Here is a 20747-nt window from a genome sequence, read left to right on the forward strand (position 1 = left end):
AAACATCATTTTGATGCATTAAAAGTACATAAAACTAACATAGTGCAGAACTAACTATCATCATTTAGTTGTTTAACAACACATTGATCCGTCAAAATCGAAAAAATCATGTTTTTTGGTGGATGCATCATTTTGAAGAATATGCATCCAAGATGGATGCACAAAATAAAAAACATGATTTTTTTGATTTTGACAGGCCAATGTGTTGCTATACACTTAAATAATGATAATTAGTTATGCACTATGTTAGTTTTATGGACTTTTAATGCATCAAAATGATGTTTTTTAAATGTTCTCACCATTCTTATTTTAAGACTGTTATTATTTGATTGTTCCCCATCCTATTTTTATATATATATAGATCTAGTGTAAAATATACAGAGATTGAGATAGATGGGTATATATATAAATATATAGATATTAAAATGATTTATTATTACTAATAGTCCCTGTGATTGACAAAAGGACGATTATACCCTCACGTGGTTTGCACGTGAGGGGTTTAAATGGTCAAATCTAACAGAAGTTAGTGTTGGGGATTATTGGCAACAAAAATGAAAAACTAAGTGACCATTTACAACGAAAAAAAAACACATAAAGCAAAATGCTAATATGACAAACCACATGTATCATTTGTGATATTTTCTCTAAATTAAAACTATTAGTGGGACCCCCACTATCTTCATCCACCAATCACCTCCTCTCTCTCTCCTCATTTCCCCCCACACTGTGAAGGTCCCCGAATTTGTTCCTCGTGTTCCACTCCCTCCCCCATTAAAATCTCTGAACCACGTCGGTGTTAATGTGTCCGGTCCAAAGGAAAAAATAACGTCATTTGAAGCGTTAGTGAAATTTTTATGGCTCAGAAGTGGGCTTCGGCCCACGATAATGGAAGACTTTGACCATTGGGTTGTACCAGATAATCGTAGATGATTGATGAGAGTTCAGAACAACATTCCTAAATGAGATAAACATGTCAAATGAGACCAAATTAAAGCAGATTTGTTTCAGTCAGACACACAAACCATAAGATAACAAATCAGTTTTATTATTAAATCCAAATTTTTTAGAGTAATTATTTCACATGATTAGATACAATTTAACAAATGAATTATGATCTATAAGATAACCAAAAATCTTATTGTAGCATCAACTGTGTAATGGCAATATGGGCTAATGGCAATAGATCTTGCTATAGAATTGTAAAGACCAAATCAAATTAAGTAGGTTCATAGTCACAAAAATGTCATCTTAAAACCATTTCATGTTGGCTCCAAAGTCCAAATAACTCTTATAACCCGTATAATTCGACACGGACCCTAAATATAAAATATGGTTAAACCGGAAACACAAAATAATACAAGTACCAATAATGAATATACATATGCATGGAAATGGAAATGAAGCAACAACCACCACCATCACCGCGATTAATTAATTAAGAAACCCCCCCTCAAAATTAAGCTGTTTGTTGATCTGGTAAAAATCCTTATCTTAAACCACCTAATATTTACTTTCATTAGCTAGGACATTCCATGGAAAATAAAGATCTTCTAGATTATCCTATTGGAACATTTCGGTCTCCGGTTAGTTGTGAGGTGGAAAAGGTACTAATAAGAGATGGAATGCATGTCGAAAAAGGCCAAACCATGTTTATCATGAGGACTCCAACCCCTTCAAGTTACGTCCCAATGCCATTATCCGACCAATCCCAAAAGTCGCGGTATAAGAAGTCTTTAGATGGCCTTTCAAATCTGCCAGTGTCGTCGTCCTCAGTTGACAACCAACTAACTACTAATGCTGCTGAGGCTGATGCTAAAGATATCGGCTGCAGTAGCAAATGCAGCCGACGCCGCGAAAGGGTAATGAATCATGATGCTGTTATGGAAAGATACGAAACCTTCAAGAAGTTTGATACTGTCGCGGACCATTCTGATCATCTTTTTTCAGCCCACACTTGTGTAATGAAGCATGTAAGTAATTAATTAATTAATACACACTTTTGTTATATGATATGATACTGCTTTTAACCTTAACTAATTGTGTTTCATATTACTACATTCTATTTAATGTTTCAGCCGGACTGGAGTAACACTGTCAAGAAAGAGTGGAGAATTCTTGAGCAACACTTACCCGGTATGTATAATGCCAATTATTGACACAAAAAAAGGTCGTTTTTGTTGTTGTATGTGTACATAAATATTGTGTGCAACTATATATGTAAGGCTAAGATATTCACTTCTTAGACTTCTCATATGTGAACTCATGTTTTTGCATTTTTTTTTTAATTTGGTACAGAAAACATATTTGTGAGGGTTTATAAATCGAGGATGGATCTGTTAAGAGCCGTGATCGTTGGACGAGCAGGGACTCCTTATCATAATGGTCTCTTCTTCTTTGATCTGTTTCTCCCAAACAAGTATCCTTATATTCCACCTGTATGTTATCCGACCTCTTCCTCTTTGATCGTGTTTACATACACATACATATATGTTGCTTAGCCTATCTTAAGTAACGAGTAATTTGATTTTCATGCAGCTTGTTCGCTATCACTCTGGCGGCCTTGGCATCAATCCAAATCTCAATACTTGTGGTGAAGTTTGTTTGAAGCTTCTCAATACGAGCCCCACAAAGGAAAATTTGTGGGTACCTGGCATGAATATTCGCAATCTTTTGGTCGCTATCCAGGATCTGATCTTTAACACGCAGCCTTACTATAACTGACTTCAAAATACAAGTGTGAGAGGCTCTGTATCTGGGGAGTATCTTTCCTTTCTATATAACGAGAATACCGTTGTAAAATCACTCAAAACCATGGCCTATACCATGAACAAACCACTCAAGGTAAAAGAGTTGTGTTTATTTCTTTTGTCGCTAGATACTTTCTTTGGATGGATAATAATCTAATGTTTTTGGGGTGGATAATATGCCTGCATGAAGAATTTTGAGGATTTCGTGGCTGGTCATTTTCGTACACATGCGCGTGATATCCTAGTGGCATGTAAAGCTTATATGGAAGGTCTGAAAATCAGGTGTCTTGTTAGTGATGTCAATGTGACATGCTCAATCGAGTTCAAGAATGATGTGGCATCATGCATCAAGCCCCTTAAAGAAGCTTTTAAAAAAATTGGAGCAAAGGAAGCTAAGAAATTGCCTTTTTTAGTTAATAAAATGCAGGCTGTCATTGTTCAAGACATCAATGATGCAGCGAACAAAAAGCGCAAGGTTGTCGTTGATCAAGACATCAATGTTGTGACGAACAAGAAGGTAGTATAATTTCCTTTCTTTCCCTTCCATGTTTCAGATTAACTAAAGTGCTTATTCTGTTCTTTTTTTTTCTTTTCTATATATACTACATACACAAAATGTGTTTCTGCATCATGTTTAAAGAAGTGCTTGGATTGTGTCCTCTTGAATAATTGTATGGGTCTCTAATCACGGAAAAAGCTTCTGGTTCATGAAAACCTCAATAATGCATTATTGAGAAGCCGAAAAGTTTTTCTTTTTCTCATTTCCTTCCATGTCTCAGTTTTACAAACACTAGAAGCAAGTTCTTTTTGGTAGTTGCGTGTATCGCTATTTTGTCAGTGTACTTGCAGATTCGTATTCTGTGTGTTATCTGTATCTTTTTCTACAGTATGAATGCACGGCTTGCAAATCAATCCATACCCAACCTTTTTATTCTGATGGATTGGTTTTCAACCTTTGTTTTGTTCGCTTGATTGTGAACGATTGAGATTGTTACCCTGTCACCTAAATGTTCATGTATAACTCACTACAACACAACCTTTGGCAGATTCTGATGCCAAACAAATGAGGTCAAACAGGTCTTGAGTCTACCAAAAGGTATTATTAGTGCATACGAATTGTTCTATTAAAAGAATACTCTTTGTCCGAGACACGAATCCATGATCGATCCATCCAACCTTCCATTCTGTGAGCTCTAGTTAGTATGGTCCAGTGGCTACACCTTGAGTTTCTTTGCATCCTTTCACTCGTTTTTCACCTTGGCATTCAAAAAGTGTTTACATAAACTACGTTTATGTGGTGTTTGAGAGATGAGCTGTAGATGAAAGATAAAAAGATATTTATGCTCCTTCAAAAGGGGAAACAAATTCAGTACAAGCCTTTTAACTGAGGTTTTTTCTTGTTTCAAGTTGCAGGACGCTGAAGTATCTCATGGCTCAGACCATACTTACGTGTCATGGAATTTCAGTGCCTCATGTGCTTGTTTGGTGACTAAGGTTCTGGTCAAGGATGGAATGAAAGTTGAAATTGGGCAACCATTGTATGTTGAAAATGTAAATTACATCAGGGTTCGATATCAACCATATATTTCTAGTATTCTCTGCTTTCATTTGATAAAAGTTATCTTCACACATGTATATTTTTGTCTTGTTCTGTGGTCCTCCAGGAAAATGGGCACATCACTAGTACTGCAAGACAACCAGAATCAGCAAGGTAGAAGATTAACCACGGTTCACATGTTAATACTAATGAAGTTTTGGAAAGGTATAAAAATTTCAAGAAGTTTGACTCTGTTGTTGACCACTCGGATCACTTCTTTTCAGCGCGTAATTATTCTATGTACCAGGTAATAGTGTGTCTGTGTGTTTGTACATAATTCGTTGATGTTATGTTACCTTTTATGATCACTTCCATATGTATACATTTTCAGCCACCAAAAGACTGGGTCAACGCAATAAAGGAAGAGTGGAGGATTCTTGAGGAACAGTTGCCCGGTATGCCAATTCATTAGAAAAGATATTAACTTTTTGTTTGATCTATATTTAAGCTTGTAGTTTAAGATTAATCATCGATGTTGGTGTTGTATTTAAACACCAGTATTTTGGTTTTGGTTACAGAGACCATTTTTGTGAGGGTTTATCAATCAAGGAAAGATCTTTTAAGAGCTGTAATTATCGGGCCAAAGGGGACTCCTTATCATGGTGGTCTCTTCTTCTTTGATGTGTGTTTCCCACGCAACTATCCTGATAGTCCGCCTGTATGTCATCTCTGCCTTCTTCTTGATGTTTATATAGAAAAAATATATTCTAGTTTGTTTTAGCTTGTTCAATGAATATATTTTATTTTTTTGTTACAGTTTGTGCACTATCACTCTGGTGGTCTTGGTATTAATCACAATATGCCCGAGTGTGATAAGGTTTGCTTGAGCCTTCCCAAAAAAAGCGGTGGCTTGGAACCGATGTGGGTACCTGGAAAAACGAACATTCTCCAACTGCTGGTCTCCATACAGAAAAAGTTTTTGAACAGCAATCCTATATTCAACGAACCTACGTATGCAGTTATGAGAGGCTCTCCTAATGGAGAACAGGCTTCGTTCGCATACAATGAGAAAATCTTAATAAAATCTCTCAAAACAATGTTGTATATCCTGAACAAACCACCCAAGGTGAGGTTGATTTTTTTTATATCTAAGCTACTTGCAGTACTTGTTTAGTACATAGATATACTCGTATATAGTTGATGATCATGTTGATTGTTGAATGACTCATTGCAGAACTTTGAGGATTTTGTGGTGGGGCATTTTCGCAATCGTGCATCTGATATTATATTGGCATGTAGCAAGAAGGGCTGTTCAGCCGCGTTCATTGAGGATTTGGTTTTGTGCGTGAAGTTTGTTACCTCTGCATTCAAGCAAACAGGGGCATTGGATCGGAGAGTCGTAATGATTGGATTGAAGAAACATGAAGTACACCTTGAGCTGAAAAACTATGTTGTGTATAAATAGGTAATGTACCCTTGGTAGGTGGTGCTTTCCAAACCATATATAAGCGCTGGCTGCCCGGGCGCTAGTCTTGGAAGACCTTCTTTCCTGTTTTTTCTAGATATTTAAATCTAGTCTATTACTTGTACGAGATTAAGTACCCGCGCGTTGCGGCGGTGAGATGGTGGAGGTAATAGCTAGGTCAGAGAGTGTGATAGTCAAATGCGTACGGCCTCCGTCCTCCGCCCTCAGATTTAAAAATTCGTCGAAAGTATATCGAATGACATCTCTAATGAAAGAGCATGAAATTTTAAGAACACCCATACAATTTTTATAATTTATCGACGTATGATTTTTGAGATAAAAGATTTTGAATGAATCGGAGGAATAAATGATTTATGGAGGAGAGGGAAAAAAGATGATTGGTTGAGATTTGAGGAGAGAGAAAGAGTATTATGGTTATTTTAGATAAATATAGAATAGATGATAGGGCTATTTTGGGGATGTACTTAAAATTAATATTGAAAATTTCAACTCAATGTTGAAAATCTGGAAGGAATCTGCTTTATAATATAGTATAGATATACGTGTTTAATAAAACTAGCATGGTACCCGCACAATGCGGCGGTGATGGTTACGGTGGTCTGGTGGTGTCGGCAACAGGTGGTGATGGCGCGACTATTAGTGGTGGTGGTGGCGGTGTTGAGTGATGTAGGTTGATATAAATGTAATTCTTTAAGGGTATAATGATTATTTTGCATCTCTCATTTTTCTAACTTTTCAACGAAAGTGTATAATCATTATGTAGTAGTATAGATATAGATAGCTAGAGTGTAACAAGCATATGTAATTGAAATGACCGAGTCCATCTATCGGTGCTTACTGCTGCTGACTTTAAATCGAACCATTAAGGCTCCTTAAATTTATTTTATTCTATAAGCCCAAGCTACAACATTAACACAAAAACCAGGACAATTAGCTTATGATTTTAGAGCTTACGGAAAACTATTAGCAATGGTAACCAACTATGCTTGTGGGCACGAGTTTATAAGATGTAACCGTAAATTTTTTTCTATTAATTGTTACTCGTATTTAATAATGGTCCATTTATTTTGAGATGATAGCATGAATAACAATCAAGTATAGTGACAAAAAGTGTTCTTTATTTACAAGATATCTGATGTTTAAAATCTTACCCTAAGGAAACATAATTTTAGAAAATGGCTAGAACCAACCGTAACAAGTTAAAGAAACCTTTTAGAGTTTAGAGAGTTACATTAATATATATATTAAAAACAAAGGTACAGAAATACGTGCAAAGAATAATAACGGGTCATTTTATTTCTTTGAGTATGTTTTTATTTTCTTAATGGGCCAACTTCATTTACTTTTTGACTCATCTTATATTCTAAATTTTGGGCTTGATAAATTATGTTTTGATCTTTTAAATTGCTTCCAATTTGTTTACAAAGATCACTTATTTTAATTGCATATTATTATTTATTAAGTTTGTAACATGTTTAAGATTATCTCATCTTATTACAAGTGAACTATTACATAGTATATATACACATAACAGTAAAATATATGTTTTGAATATATATACATCTAACCATATTCGAAAAATTTGTTTGCAATACTTATTAGTTTCAATATTATTTCTGTTGATGTTTTATTATTATGGATTTTTTTTCACTTTCTATTTTCGATGATTTAGGAAATTAGCTTTAATTATGTTTGTATTATTATTTTAAATATTTTACTTTCATACTTATTATCTTTTAGAATTTATATAATATGTTAATTTGTTATAAATTTATATTGTTGATTTTTTTTAATTTATAATTGCTTACTTATTTAAAAATCAATATCAACTCAAGTTTTAAGCTATATAATGTTTCTAAAAGCATGTAATAATTTTTTAAATAATACAAAATACAATAAATATAATATCTCCCGGAGCAACGCCCGAATAACGTATCTCGTTTAGATTAAATTGAGAAGTGACTCCTCATTTTTTTCACTTACGTTTTTCCCTTTTAATTCTTCGCCTTTACACCATCATTACCTTCTTCTTTTCCTATTTAACATTTCACCTTCAAATATAATCATACATTCATACAACTTCTCGTAATATATAAGTAACATATTAAAAAAGAAAAAATTTACGTGTCTCCGTTCACGTGAATATAATCATTTACCCAACTTTTTTCACCTTCTCCATATAAATTTTTAACCAATATTTTTTACACTTTCTTTAATGAAGCTCGAGAAAAAAAAAAAAAACTTGTGGCATGTATTTAAAAGTCAAATGATGATAATCGGAAGACTTTAATTTTAAACGTCAACCACCATGATCCATATTGGTTTGTTTAGATAGATTCCCAAACTAATTCCACGTGTCGAGTATTGTGTGGTACACGACGAGCTAACTTAACTTTATTCTTCTCCTTTTCTTTTCATTTTCAAAAAAATATATATATATATTTCCACCATCAAAAATCAAGATTCCAAATTTTCCTTTTATTTCTTTTTATAAAAATGGCCTCTTGTTCATCATCAGCAGCAGCAGCTTTATCATTCCCATCCACTTCTCGTTTAAACGACGTCGTTCCATCCACACTACTACCTACTCATAATAATAATTATAATAATAATAATAAATCATCGTATCTACGAATAAATCGCTCAATTTCATTAACCGCTAAAGCATCGTATTCAAATAATAATTCAGGAGGAGGAGGTGATGATCCATTCGGTGGATTCTATCCTTGGGACTCTAACAACACTCAACATAATAATGGTACAATATGTATATATGCATGTATGTTTGTATATCTATATGTTGTTGTATAATTTTTATTTTGATATTGAAAGTTTGGGGACCTTTTTTTGAGATATTTCTACATGGATTATTGATTTTAGGACAAGGTTAGTTATTATGCTGGAATTTAGTTTATTATTTAACGAGAGCATAATAGGTCATAAAGTGTGATAGGTCACATGAGGTTATATGTCATATAGCGTCATAGCCAAATGCCTTCGTATGGGCTCAACCCTCGGATTTAAAAATTCGTCGAAAGTATATCGAATGACATCTCTAGTAAAAGAACATGAAATTTTAAGAACACCCATATAATTTTTATAATTTATCGATGTAAGGTTTTTGAGATAAAAGATTTTGAATGAATTGGTGGAATAAAATGATTTATGGAGGAGACAGAAAGTTGTATGCATTGATGTATGGTACATCATGCATTAATATGTGTATATTGTTGAAATTGAATGTTGAAAGTTGAAAAGTGTATTTGTTTTATAATATTGTATGAATATAAATATAGATATTGTAGCTGGATGATCTCTAAGATATGGGTTTAAATTATGTTTCTGGTGGAAAGGCTGTTAGATAATAAACAAAAAAAAAATTATTGATATTAGTACAACTAAATCAAAGGATTTTTTTATTCCTCATAAAGTAATACTGTAATAATTTTTGGGCCCGGGAGATTAAAAGTTCTCCGATTAAAGTTTTGTGGATAGGATGACCAGAATCTTGTTGAGTGTGTCGTGTTAAGTATTGAGTCTTATTTGATCTTTGGAAAACGGTGTGTATCTTGTGCCATGTCATCGAACAGTTAGCGTTAAACTTGCACAGCCGGCAAATTTTTATGGTCATTCCGTTAAAAAAATGCCCAAAGTTTAACCTGAGCAAACTTTTACTGGTGGCCAAAAAGTAAGTTGTTATTCATTGCTTGCTATAACGCGAAAAGGAAATGAGAATGTTGCATAGAGCCACAGATGATGATGATGATGAAAGATACAATGATCCTCTAGAACATATTCTTATATCCTCTGTCCTAATCTTGCATAAAGTTGAAATCTTTTTGCTTACACTTCATCTTGATTAAGGAGATTTAGCCAGGCATCTTTATGTGTTTCGCATTATTTCCCTAGGTGTTGAAAAGGTACTTAATCAACTTGCTTACATGCATTTACAGGCATCGAATGGGAGCAGCAGGAAACCATTACGTTGTTTACTGCTGATGGGCTCGTTCAGATTGGAGGGTTGATGGTCCCTAAACGTGTCTCTTCAGCACAGGTATGTTCAAAATCGGTTCTTTGCCATCTTGTTCTTGCTGACAGTGATAGTATTATATAGATCAGTTGTACAAGTCTTGCATTCTTCTACAGTATTGCGCCATTTAGCAATCTGCTGGTTTGATTTCACTATTACTGATATCTTGGTGTTGCTAGATTTTTTATAAAACACATCATTAAACTTGAACACTATGACCTGAGACGGGATTTACCCTCCGTTCCGAGTCAATCCTGACACCAGTGGTTGGGGTCTTGGCACAATAACAATAAGGGTAGAAAAAGAATCAGGAATCAATAAACTAGAAAGCCAAATCGAATCACCCTCTTATAATCTGCTTGAACATGAGTGTAATAGGCGATGCAGCTCTATTATTTTGTATTCTATCAACTTTACCAGGCGTAGCGTATGGAAATTGGACGAGAAGTTATAAAACTTGAATAGATAATAAGGAGTACACGGCATATCTGCTATTTTGTCTCTTCTAGTTCCAGACACTTTACAGGGCCAACACCAACAGGCAACAGCCTCATTTGAGCATCACCCATTGTCCAAAGTAAAATCATTTTGTCTTGCTTTCTATTATTCAGCATTTCAGCCTATAACTTATAGATCATTTTGTTTCATTTTGCACTTGAATCATGCATGCTATTTTAGCGTTGGGTTTTGCTCATAGAGGCTGTAAGTTTCTGAAAACATTTGTGCTAGATGTATGGAAAAATTACCGAGGCCAAAATGAACCCTTCAGGTCGTCAAATTCCCGCTACCAACCTCAGACAGAAACTGGAAAAACTGCTTTCTTTTTGGCTGGTTGTGGTTTTCTGTAAATTCAATAATAGCTGTTTGATGTCCACCACTGGTAACTTAAACCAAACTATGTTGACTTGTTTCTGCTTATTCCGTGATAAATTAGTGGGGAGTTGGGGATTGGATACATGGATAAGAAATTGAAGAATTTAACTCGACAAGGAATTATCCTAGTGCTGATATCCCCTAGACAACTGTCTTAGAATTGTGAGAGACCTACAAGATATATATAGATGACCATAGAACAATTTAAGAGGTTGACAACTTGTATGCATTGAGAATGGACCTTGTAGAGTTATGGTAACTTTCGATTCATTCATTTTTTAGCTATTTTATAATTCGCTCATTTGATTCATTAGAATTTAACATAACTTGGGTTGCCCCGTTGGTAAAAGGGTTATATGGCCATCTCTATAAATCAGTCTTCTTCTGAGTTCTTGAAACTGTTGGAACTGGAACCAGTCCTTGTTTACGGTGTACTGTGATACCCATATGTTATCTGCCGCTTGAATATTGTGAAATTCGTGTCTAGATGGTAAATTAATTGCCAACTTTGCTATTTTGGGCTATATTGTAAAAACATGTTTCATGGGCTCAGAAGAATCAACCCAAGGTGAAGACTTCCCCGAGATTACATCAGTTTAAGGAGAGCAATTACATGGATCCAGCTCAAGGCCTATGTTTAGGCGCACTCTTTGATATTGCAGCTACCAATGTAAATTTGCAATCTATCTATCAACAACTAGCTGAATTATTAGTTTATTACAGAGTTACCTAAATGAGTTGGAAATGTTGGTTGCAGGGACTTGATATGGGCAGAAGACTTTGCATCATTGGGTTCTGCCGTTCTATTGAAATGTTAAGTGATGTAGTTGAGGACACTGTTTTGGAGCACGGTGGAGAGGTAGGTAATTTGGCCCTAGGTTGTGGTTGCAAGATGGGCAGGTGAAGTAATGGGTGAAAACGGATGATTCTAGGCATTGGTTGAAACGGTCCGGGTTGGATAAAAAGTCAAATAGAGTGATTCTTTAGTACACATAGAACGGAATGGATTATTCAACCCAACCGAGAAACACTGACCAATTAAAAAAAAAAATTATTAACAGGTTTTTTGGGATTCAAAAAGCTAGATGATTATAGTTCTAACCTAAATTTATGATTAAAATGATTTAGGAGGTTGTATGCATTAGTGATAGACTGCAGGTGATTGTTTTGACCCATTGCTCCTATAGTTAATTTTGGATATGTTCTTTTTCTTTTAACAGAATTTTTGGATATGTTCTGTTTGAGATAAAATACAGTCCAAACTGGTTCATTCTTTAGCTGTTTTTCTTTATTGATGCCAGGTTGTTGTAGCGGAGAAAGCAAGCAAGGGAGGTTTGAATGAGAAGTTATCAATGACCGTCGCTGTACCACTACTTTGGGGGGTTCCTCCTGCATCCGACTCCCTCCAGATTGCTGTTCGTAGTGGTGGAGGAATTGTGGACAAGGTATTCTGGCAATGGAACTTCTGGTAAATTAACTTCAATTCCAATGTTATGTAAATAAATTATTGTATAAAACCTACGTTGTATCATATCATTAACATTTAAGTGTATATCTAATCATTCATGTGAATATAATTCTGATATATTTTTTTTATCTGGGGCATGATGCTCCATGATCTAGCTGTTCTCGTATATCACTCAGCTTCTTTCTGCTGTATATCTTCCTTCCCATATAGTTCTTATTTTGCAAATGCATGGATCAGTGTTTCTGACTTACTAAATTGTGGCGAGAAGTATAGAAACTCTTACCCTGCTATAGGTCAGGACGTACACGTCTTTGTCAACGATTAAAGGAAGTAAATATATCCAAATTGCATGGCAAATCCCAACCTTCTCATAGTCCTGCGGGTGATCTTAGTCTATGATGGCTTTATCTTCTGAGAAAGCAATGCCCTCTTTAAACCCTCAATTAAAAAGAGTTTAATTTGATAAATCGATCGGTTATTTTTGTTAGTGTATGTTATAGTTGCCATGGTGGTGATGGGCAGTGTAGCGATGGAAGTGATTTGGTGATGTGTGGAAGATTACAATCTAGACGGTTTAGGTAACTATATTTTGATGAGATTACAAACTACCATATAGGGAATGAAAGTGTGAAAGTCATGTGTATATGTGCAAGCATATGGTAGACTTTAGGCCAAAAACTGTTTTGTCCATGCATATTAAAGATATACATCTTGTACTTCTAAGAAATTTCTAACATGACAAATTGTCAAAAGCACAATCCTATCCGTTTAAGGGTCTCCAAAACTTACTATAATGCTCTTCATTTAAAAGTAAAATGTCTATATTACTATTTATATTTGTCTTAAACTAAGTGTCTAGATTAAGGGGAGTGATATATCAACAACAATTTTTTATCATTCACAATAAATGTACATGTTATACTATACAGTGTACAACTGTATAAAGCATTGATTGTTGTGAATGGCTAAAAGTTGTTGTAGATACCTCCCCCTAGATTAAAGCTTTAACATCTCAAAATACTTTTATAACAAGCAAAGATAAGTCTTATTCGTTGGACAATTATTACTTTTTAATGAAGATAGATTTTGAAACAGAAGATATATTAATAATAGACGAGAAGTTTTGGACTATAATATGGAGTACAACGATCTTCAAAATTCATATATTTTTTTATTATATTATTCATATCTAAAAGGCATTCGTTTTAATAAACAATAATGTTCCTTTCTACATCTTTTCAGTAACAGCTATGCATTTGTACTTTGTTAAACGTTTGGAGTTACTTGCTGGAAAGGTTATTTTCATTTTGTCAAACATCCATATTTTGGTTGTCCAAGTTGAATTTATCTGACTATTCTAATGAATTGAAGTGTTAGTCAATGAAAGATGCCTAATCCACATGTATAATTAATTGATTCTTTTGGATCCTCATATCTTTTACATAGATTGTCTAATTTGATATAAGTAATCTCTGGGAACCATATCATTTTCATTTGGCTTTAATCAAATTATCATACATAAATGGTTAATAACACATAAAACTATTACATCTATATCTGTCAATCAAAATTGCTATTTATGTCCCACATATTCACATTTTTCACGGGTGAGATGACAGTTCATTTACATCTAGGGAGAGAGCACGCAAATATATTTATTGTAACGTTTTGTTATTATATGTATTTATCTCTTTATCAAAACCTTTATTGTATGTGTAATTAGACTTTTGCTATTTGTAAATTATGTAATTCACCTTGTAGATTGCTGACATGCTATTGTTGTACATGACGTGGCAACTTATAGTTACTTTTATTACCACGGATGGACTGGTGGTACAATCCATTTTACTCGTAAGGTCTGGGGTTCAAACTCATAAAGATTTAATGAGGTTTTTCTTAACATGAAGCTACATTTTGCGTTTTAACAATCAGCACATGACTTTAATAAAAATAATTATAAGTTTTGACATACACTTCCCTCAGAAGTATAAATAATAGTTTATGATTAATACTTGTTGGTAACTATTCAAAAAAATAAAAATAAACTAACTTGTTGGTATGGTTACCACAAAAAGTAACTTTTGTAGCTTAAACTTTTGAGCTTATTTGAGTAATATATGATCAAAAAAGAGGTCAATTAATTGGCTAGAACACTGACATTTATCACATCAAAGATCATGTGATTATAGTAACACTTTAAGAAAAAGGCCAAGCCAGTTTCTTACAATAGTGATAATATATTACTGTAATTACATCAAGTGAACTTAAAAGATCATGATTTATGAAACAAAACAATAATATTTGTTGCAACAAATTAAATCAAACCAAAATAACTTAAATTATTAATTAGTAGTACATAATGTTCTCTTCTGTCTTAATTTCATCAACAAAAACATTGACATTACTATTAATATTATCACTGCTACAAAGATTAGAGCTGATTAGTTTCTTAAATTCCTCAAGATTAAACTCTAATGTCGAATTCCCATCAGAACTGGTACCAGCAGCTTGATCGCCACAACGACCTTCATACATAAAAAGGGTAGAACTGTCTTTCATCACTAGGTACGTTTCAACGGGGTCGTCCACATTGATCATGTATCTGTTATCATCTAATAATGGCAGTATTTGATGATTATTATTACTATTATAAGCAGTAGTAGTTGTAGGAGAACTTAATGGCCAGTTTGAAGAAGAAAAGTTGTTGTTGTTGTTGTAAGATGATTCTGGTTTCCAGTTCATGATGAGCTTCTTTTTGAGCTTTGTATTCCAGTAGTTTTTGATATCGTTATCGGTTCTTCCAGGTAGCTGTGCTGCTATTAGTGACCACCTGAAGTCGTTTTTATATACACATCGATCAATATTAACACGCCTACATACATGTAGATATATATATATATATATGTATATATGAAAAAAAAAAAAAAAGGTAAATGCCCAGGAATCCTTAATCCCTTAGAGGAATTTTTCCTCTCAAGCTAGCGACCTTGCTGCCTGACGTTGAGACCCAGAAATCTTGGTTGGTTGAATAAATATGTATATGTGTCAAGAGAAAGAGAATTAATAATCAAACGTACCTGCTACCGATACTAGCAAAGAGGGAACATATGAGTCTATCTTCATCATCAGAGAATTCACCATGCTTAATATTTGGTCTAAGGTAGTTCAGCCATCTTAGTCTACAGCTTTTACCACATCTTTTAAGCCCTGTTTTTTTTTTTATATAAATTTTTGACATCAAGATATTGATAAGTGTGCAAAACAAAAGTAGCAAAGTGAAGTTGAAAAGTTTAGAGAAATTGACAAAACATATAGATAGCTAGGTACCTGCTTTATGAGGAAGAGCAATCCAATTGCCACCAGTGCCATTTAGGTTGATGTAGTCTTTTAACTTAGTATCTTCTTCAGGTGACCATGGTCCTTTCTTCACTTTTGCTTTGTCACAACATGGACTTCTTCCCATTTTCTTCTTCTGTGATTAAGAAAGAAATTAAGAAGAACTAATTGTGGATGTATAGAAATTAACCAATTGCTTCTATTCTAATTGAGAGAGAGAAAAGTCAAGTGACACACACAATGTAATTTCAATTCATAGATCTTGAAAAACAATTACAAGTGTGTATATATATAAATATACGAGTAAACGGCCTAAATCGTCCTTGTGGTTAACTCTAATAATCAAGTTTCATCCTTAATTATCTGAAATTACACTGACAGTCCTTTTGGGAAGATAAGGATCACATCTAGTCCTTTATACAAACGGACGTTTTCTCTGATCCGTTAACTCCCAGCACATGAGGGGTATTTGTGTCTTTTCCCACTCTAAAGGACCAAATTTGATATTCTATCATCTTTATCAACTAACCCCAAACAACCAACATTATCATCTAACACCACAAATCCTTTATCCAAATCTTTCATCAATTAATCCAATCAAACTCCATACACTTATTCTAACAAATACATATATAATTTGATGAACACTAAAATCCATACATACATGATACATATAAAGTGTATACATATACACTAATAAGAATTCAATACCAAATCATATTTATATCTACATCTATTTGATTTTTTTTTTTTTAAAAAAGAAAAAAAGAAAAGAAGCAGTGGAACCCATACATTCATATTCATATTTACATATCTACATCTATATGTCTATCATAATAATCTATATATATATATACAAGGAAAGAAGCAGCGGAAGACGGCGAGAAACAAAAAGCCATCTCATCCCACAAAATGCCACCCACCATTTGTGTTATATGTGTTTGTGTGGGGATGATATAAAAAAAAAAGCACAACAACAGTAACATTGGGACTTGGAAGACAAATTCATACCACTTCAAATTTTGGTTTCATAAAACCCTTTTTCCATTCATTCATTCATACCAATTTTGTCACCACCAGCAGTAGTTACCAACAAATAAGACTATGAAATCGTATATAAACACACTTTAACAAGATGAAATCGATGATGATGGTGGAAAACGAGCAGCCGCGACGGTGATGGCACGGTGGTGGTTCACCAGATGTGAAAGGGAGGATGGCTCGATTTATGTGCGTGTATAGATCTATGGTGGCTGGATCTTGGAATTGGTGGCCAGAACTTGATGGCGGTGGCCGGTTATTGGCGGTGGTGACTAGATCTTGATGCTGGTGACTAAATCTTGATGGAGGGTGGTTGCCGGCTCTTGTGGTGGCTGTACCTTGATGGCGGTGGCTGGATATCCGCAGTGGTGACTGGATCTTGTGGTGGCCGGATATCGGAGGTGGTGACTGGATCTTGTGGTGAACGGATCTTGATGGTGGTGGTCGGATGTTAGTGGTGGTGGCCGGATGTTTGAGGTTGGATTATCTTGAATGTCAAAAAAATCTAGATGAATATATATGTATGTATGTGTTTGATTATAGCCAAAAACATTAAGAGAAAAGAAGGAACAGACAAAATAAAGAGTGTCAAAAAGTCAGAAATACCCTCACGAGTTACCCACATGCGCAGGCTAACGGAATGTAGCAAACGTCTATTTGCATAAAGGACTAGATGTGATCTTTATCCTCGCCAAAAAAACTGTCAATGTCATTTCGAATAGTTAAGGATGAAACTTGATTATTAGGGTTAAGCACAAGGACGATATCGGCCGTTTACTCTAAATATACTATATTAGAAAAGGACTTTTCATGCATATTAGAAGAAATTGTTGAGGGGTTTATTTCAACTCCAAATTTGCTTCCGTTGAATCAAGTATAGTAGCATTTAAGTTTTAGTCCTATTAGATGTATAGTTTATGGATAAATGTTGTAGACTACTCAAAGTTTGAATACTATTAGTAATAAATTATTACTAATAATTGTACATGACTACTCTATATATGGACTAGTACTATACTATACTTAAGGCAAAAGTGTGTCACATAAGTAATATCATATCCAAATCGCTATCGTACGTGGTATGTCTTTGCGACATCAAAATGATCATTGCCAAATATAGTTAAAGAAAATTGATATATGTACGTATATACACAAGAGTTAGTACTAATACAAGTGATATATATTTTGTATGTTTGTACATAATCGATTTAAGTATTTTATATGTTTGAATCTCTTGTTATATACTCCTTCCGTCCCATATTAAGTGTCCACCTTTGACTTTTTGAGTCTTTTTCTTTCAACTTTAACCGTAAATATTTGTGTTAGTGTTATATAAAATTTGATGTAAGATATATGAATTGATTGAGTTTTAAATGTATTTTTCATTGATATAACTTTCATTAGCTAATATATAACACAATCAAAGATATTTGCGGTCAAAATCGGAAGAAAAAGACTTGACCAGTCAAAATAAAACAATTAAAATGGGACGGAGGGAGTAGTTTATATTTGAGGGCTAGTATATATAGTCTAACTGCGTAAGTTAAAAATTTTTGGTAGTTTTGTGATTAAAAAGGAATACTTGATGGGTAGCCATAGTGATCATCCATCCAAAAATGGTTTTGAGGTATGGAAAAAAGAATCTAAATTCGTACAAATAAACTTTGTAGCATAGCCTTTTTAACTTGGGGCATCTCCTTTAATTTGTTTGTTTTCAAATGAATATATAGTTTGCAATTCTTTGCTCAATAATGGAAAGCTATTCATGTTTGGCCACTTCCCGTTTGGTTCTTCTTTCTTATCTATACCTACCTCCCCCTTTGAACATTAGACTTATTTACCCAAGTCATAGGTAAGGCAAATATAACACTTTACAATATGAAGCTTGATATGACCATTTATTTATGAAAACTTGAAGAAAAAAAAAAGTTTACAATTTGTGCCTACAGATCTACTTAGTCATCTGATTTGACATATGACAAATTGAAAGGGTAGGATGAGATGAGAGAAATTATCATTATAGACACATGTGATGATTTGCATATATATATATATATATATATATAAGGGAACAATCAAATAAGAACAGTTTTAAAATAAAAACGGTGAGAACACTTAAAAAACATCATTTTGATGCATTAAAAGTCTATAAAACTAACATAATGTTTAACTAATTATCAATATTTAAGTGTTTAACAACACATTGATCCGTCAAAATCGAAAAAATCACGTTTTTTGGTGGATGCATTATTTTGAAGAATATGCATCCAAGATGGATGCACAAAACAAAAAACATGATTTTCTTGATTTTGACAGGCCAATGTGTTGTTATACATTTAAATAATGATAATTAGTTAAGCACTATATTAGTTTTATGGACTTTTAATGCATCAAAATGATGTTTTTTAAGTGTTCTCACCGTTCTTATTTTAAGACTGTTCTCACTGGAGTGTTATATATATATATATATAAAATATGTAATTAAGATGATGAGTTAGGCACAAAATGTAAGATGAAATAAGTAGTTACACTAACTTAACATTGTTACTCTTCAAGTATATAGCAGTTTAAAATCAAATCAATTCGAGAATTTGCATCTATTACGTATGTAAATAAATATATACATTGGTGATGGTTCATATGCGGTATATCTTTGTCCTGTTAAGTATATATATGAAGCTTGATGCACCTATTCTTTGCATTATCAATCCTTTACATTGACAATAGTTATTGCTTTGGGTCGTACGATCCTTGTCATTTATCCCGTTTGATCGTAACCACAATCTTCCATCAAGATCAAAAGACGAGTAACATAATAAGAACTTTGTAGTATTTGTTGATTGCAATTGCTATCTCAAATATATCCAATATCTGACTTAAGAAGAATGATACAAAAGTGTTTTTGTTCAAGTGCTTTTGGGTCAAATTACTGACAACATTGAGATATAAAAAATAATAATAATTTGAGGATTAAAAGTCCATCTTACAAACATTGGCTAGTTGAAAAATGAGGCCGGGGAAAAGAAAGCAACATATATAGGCTATAGCTATATCAGACTCCTTTCAAAATAAAGCTTTGATCCGGTTTGAGTTTATATGACAGTAGATTCGTACTTGGTAAATTAGTCGGGTAAAGATCGTACACCGTAATTTGAAAAAAAGAAGTGCCCACGGACATAATTAGCGTGTGATTGGTTGATATTGATATAAATAATTAAAAGGTAAATATATAAAATACCCATTTCTCCCTTTTTACATAATTATGTTATTCTTAATTTCTTAGACACTGGTGATTCGGTCTTTGTTGATTGAGAGGTTTTTTGTATTAGTTATTCTTAATTAGCGTGTGATGGGTTTTATAATTGTTGTATTAGTTTTAATTCTAGAGTTACTTGTAATTCTACATTGCCTAATATAATAAAATTCCGTCGTTGTAAAAAAATGTTATGGGATTACTTAGGGGTAGCCACTCCCTCAATGTTTATCACCAATCAAAATCTTTCACTTCAATCTTCACCAATCTTTCCCTATCTTTTTCAAATAACCGTCGTCACTTTCTCCAAATTTCCCCCTATCTCCATCTCATCATTTTCTTTTTCATTTATTAAAAAAAATAGATTTTAATAAAGTAGAGTCCCTTACTAATTTTTGTATCTAATCAAATCACTCTTCACTCCTCTCTCTATCCTATCTCTCCTCTCTCTCTCCTTCTCTCCCATTCTTCCCCCTTGCGGTGAACAACCCCGGTTCTCCTCTTCCCTCTCCATCGGCAAAACATTGGCGACAGTGTACCCGTGCGGTGCAAGAGATTTAAAACCCATGTGAAAACAAGACGAAAAAAAGGATCAAAATATGTACATAATGTTTGAATTTTCAACGTACATATTCAGCTTTGAGATTCAAACTTAAAAATCTACTCTATTTCACACTTTTTTACTTTTACTTATATTATATTTGGGTTTGTTAATTACAGCCTAAAAAGCTTTATTTAATGTGTATTAAATAATGATATACTTAATTAATATAAAATTTAAGTAAACTTTTAATATAAAAATATACAATCTCTTTATACATGTTAAATGTAACACTAAATACTCTATTTAGCATTTTCCATTAAATTTTAAATTATAAAAGTATTTGAAATAGAACCCAAAACTTTTAAAAAACTCCAAACAATCCACCCCATAAATATGGAATATAAGACATGAATATGTTCTTTTATTCAT

At 33.5% G+C, this 20747-nt stretch overlaps 3 protein-coding genes, 1 long non-coding RNA gene and 1 pseudogene across 5 annotated transcripts; 4 read left to right on the top strand and 1 right to left on the bottom strand.

The window, feature by feature from the left end:
- The first annotated feature begins 1535 nt into the window (after positions 1-1535).
- Positions 1536-4465, top strand: LOC122583659 (annotated as a pseudogene).
- Positions 4466-4492: 27 nt separating this feature from the next.
- Positions 4493-4937, top strand: LOC122581047. Its single transcript, XR_006320961.1, has 3 exons — positions 4493-4594; positions 4679-4742; positions 4866-4937. It is a non-coding gene; the product is annotated as an uncharacterized LOC122581047 (long non-coding RNA).
- A 225-nt stretch (positions 4938-5162) lies between these two features.
- On the top strand, positions 5163-5933 carry LOC122580947 (putative ubiquitin-conjugating enzyme E2 38). The gene is made up of 2 exons (XM_043753096.1): positions 5163-5413; positions 5522-5933. The coding sequence occupies exons 1-2, from the start codon at positions 5207-5209 to the stop codon at positions 5750-5752; spliced, it is 438 nt and encodes a 145-aa protein (XP_043609031.1). The 5' UTR covers positions 5163-5206; the 3' UTR covers positions 5753-5933.
- A 2306-nt stretch (positions 5934-8239) lies between these two features.
- LOC122582362 lies at positions 8240-12272 on the top strand. Of its 2 annotated transcripts, none has more exons than XM_043754740.1 (5): positions 8240-8552; positions 9727-9827; positions 11230-11346; positions 11434-11535; positions 11978-12272. In XM_043754740.1, exons 1-5 carry the CDS (start codon positions 8270-8272, stop codon positions 12146-12148), a joined length of 774 nt encoding a protein of 257 aa, XP_043610675.1. In that variant the 5' UTR covers positions 8240-8269; the 3' UTR covers positions 12149-12272. The 2 variants fall into 2 exon arrangements, with proteins under 2 accessions (XP_043610675.1, XP_043610677.1); XM_043754742.1 differs by having other exon boundaries at positions 11233-11346.
- A 2186-nt stretch (positions 12273-14458) lies between these two features.
- Positions 14459-17020, bottom strand: LOC122581859 (transcription factor RAX2). The gene is made up of 4 exons (XM_043754168.1): positions 16492-17020; positions 15472-15616; positions 15222-15351; positions 14459-14974 (listed from the first exon to the last, which is right to left on the bottom strand). Exons 1-4 carry the CDS (start codon positions 16534-16536, stop codon positions 14491-14493), a joined length of 804 nt encoding a protein of 267 aa, XP_043610103.1. The 5' UTR covers positions 16537-17020; the 3' UTR covers positions 14459-14490.
- Between the last annotated feature and the right edge of the window lie 3727 nt (positions 17021-20747).

This window comes from Erigeron canadensis, chromosome 9 (assembly GCF_010389155.1).
Source record: "Erigeron canadensis isolate Cc75 chromosome 9, C_canadensis_v1, whole genome shotgun sequence".
Taxonomy (NCBI): domain Eukaryota; kingdom Viridiplantae; phylum Streptophyta; class Magnoliopsida; order Asterales; family Asteraceae; genus Erigeron; species Erigeron canadensis.

What these genes read in the sequence shown, in the direction of transcription:
- LOC122580947 (XM_043753096.1), top strand. Translation starts at nt 5,207, where the DNA reads ATGTGGGTACCTGGAAAAACGAACATTCTCCAACTGCTGGTCTCCATA. An exon ending in TCCTGAACAAACCACCCAAG is followed by an intron (nt 5,414 to 5,521) that starts GTGAGGTTGATT and finishes GACTCATTGCAG; the next exon opens with AACTTTGAGGATTTTGTGGT.
- LOC122582362 (XM_043754740.1), top strand. Translation starts at nt 8,270, where the DNA reads ATGGCCTCTTGTTCATCATCAGCAGCAGCAGCTTTATCATTCCCATCC. An exon ending in AACGTGTCTCTTCAGCACAG is followed by an intron (nt 9,828 to 11,229) that starts GTATGTTCAAAA and finishes TCATGGGCTCAG; the next exon opens with AAGAATCAACCCAAGGTGAA. An exon ending in TTGATATTGCAGCTACCAAT is followed by an intron (nt 11,347 to 11,433) that starts GTAAATTTGCAA and finishes TGTTGGTTGCAG; the next exon opens with GGACTTGATATGGGCAGAAG.
- LOC122581859 (XM_043754168.1), bottom strand. Translation starts at nt 16,536, where the DNA reads ATGAATGAATGGAAAAAGGGTTTTATGAAACCAAAATTTGAAGTG. An exon ending in TGCTCTTCCTCATAAAGCAG is followed by an intron (nt 15,352 to 15,471) that starts GTACCTAGCTAT and finishes AAAAAAAAACAG; the next exon opens with GGCTTAAAAGATGTGGTAAA. An exon ending in TTTGCTAGTATCGGTAGCAG is followed by an intron (nt 14,975 to 15,221) that starts GTACGTTTGATT and finishes AAACGACTTCAG; the next exon opens with GTGGTCACTAATAGCAGCAC.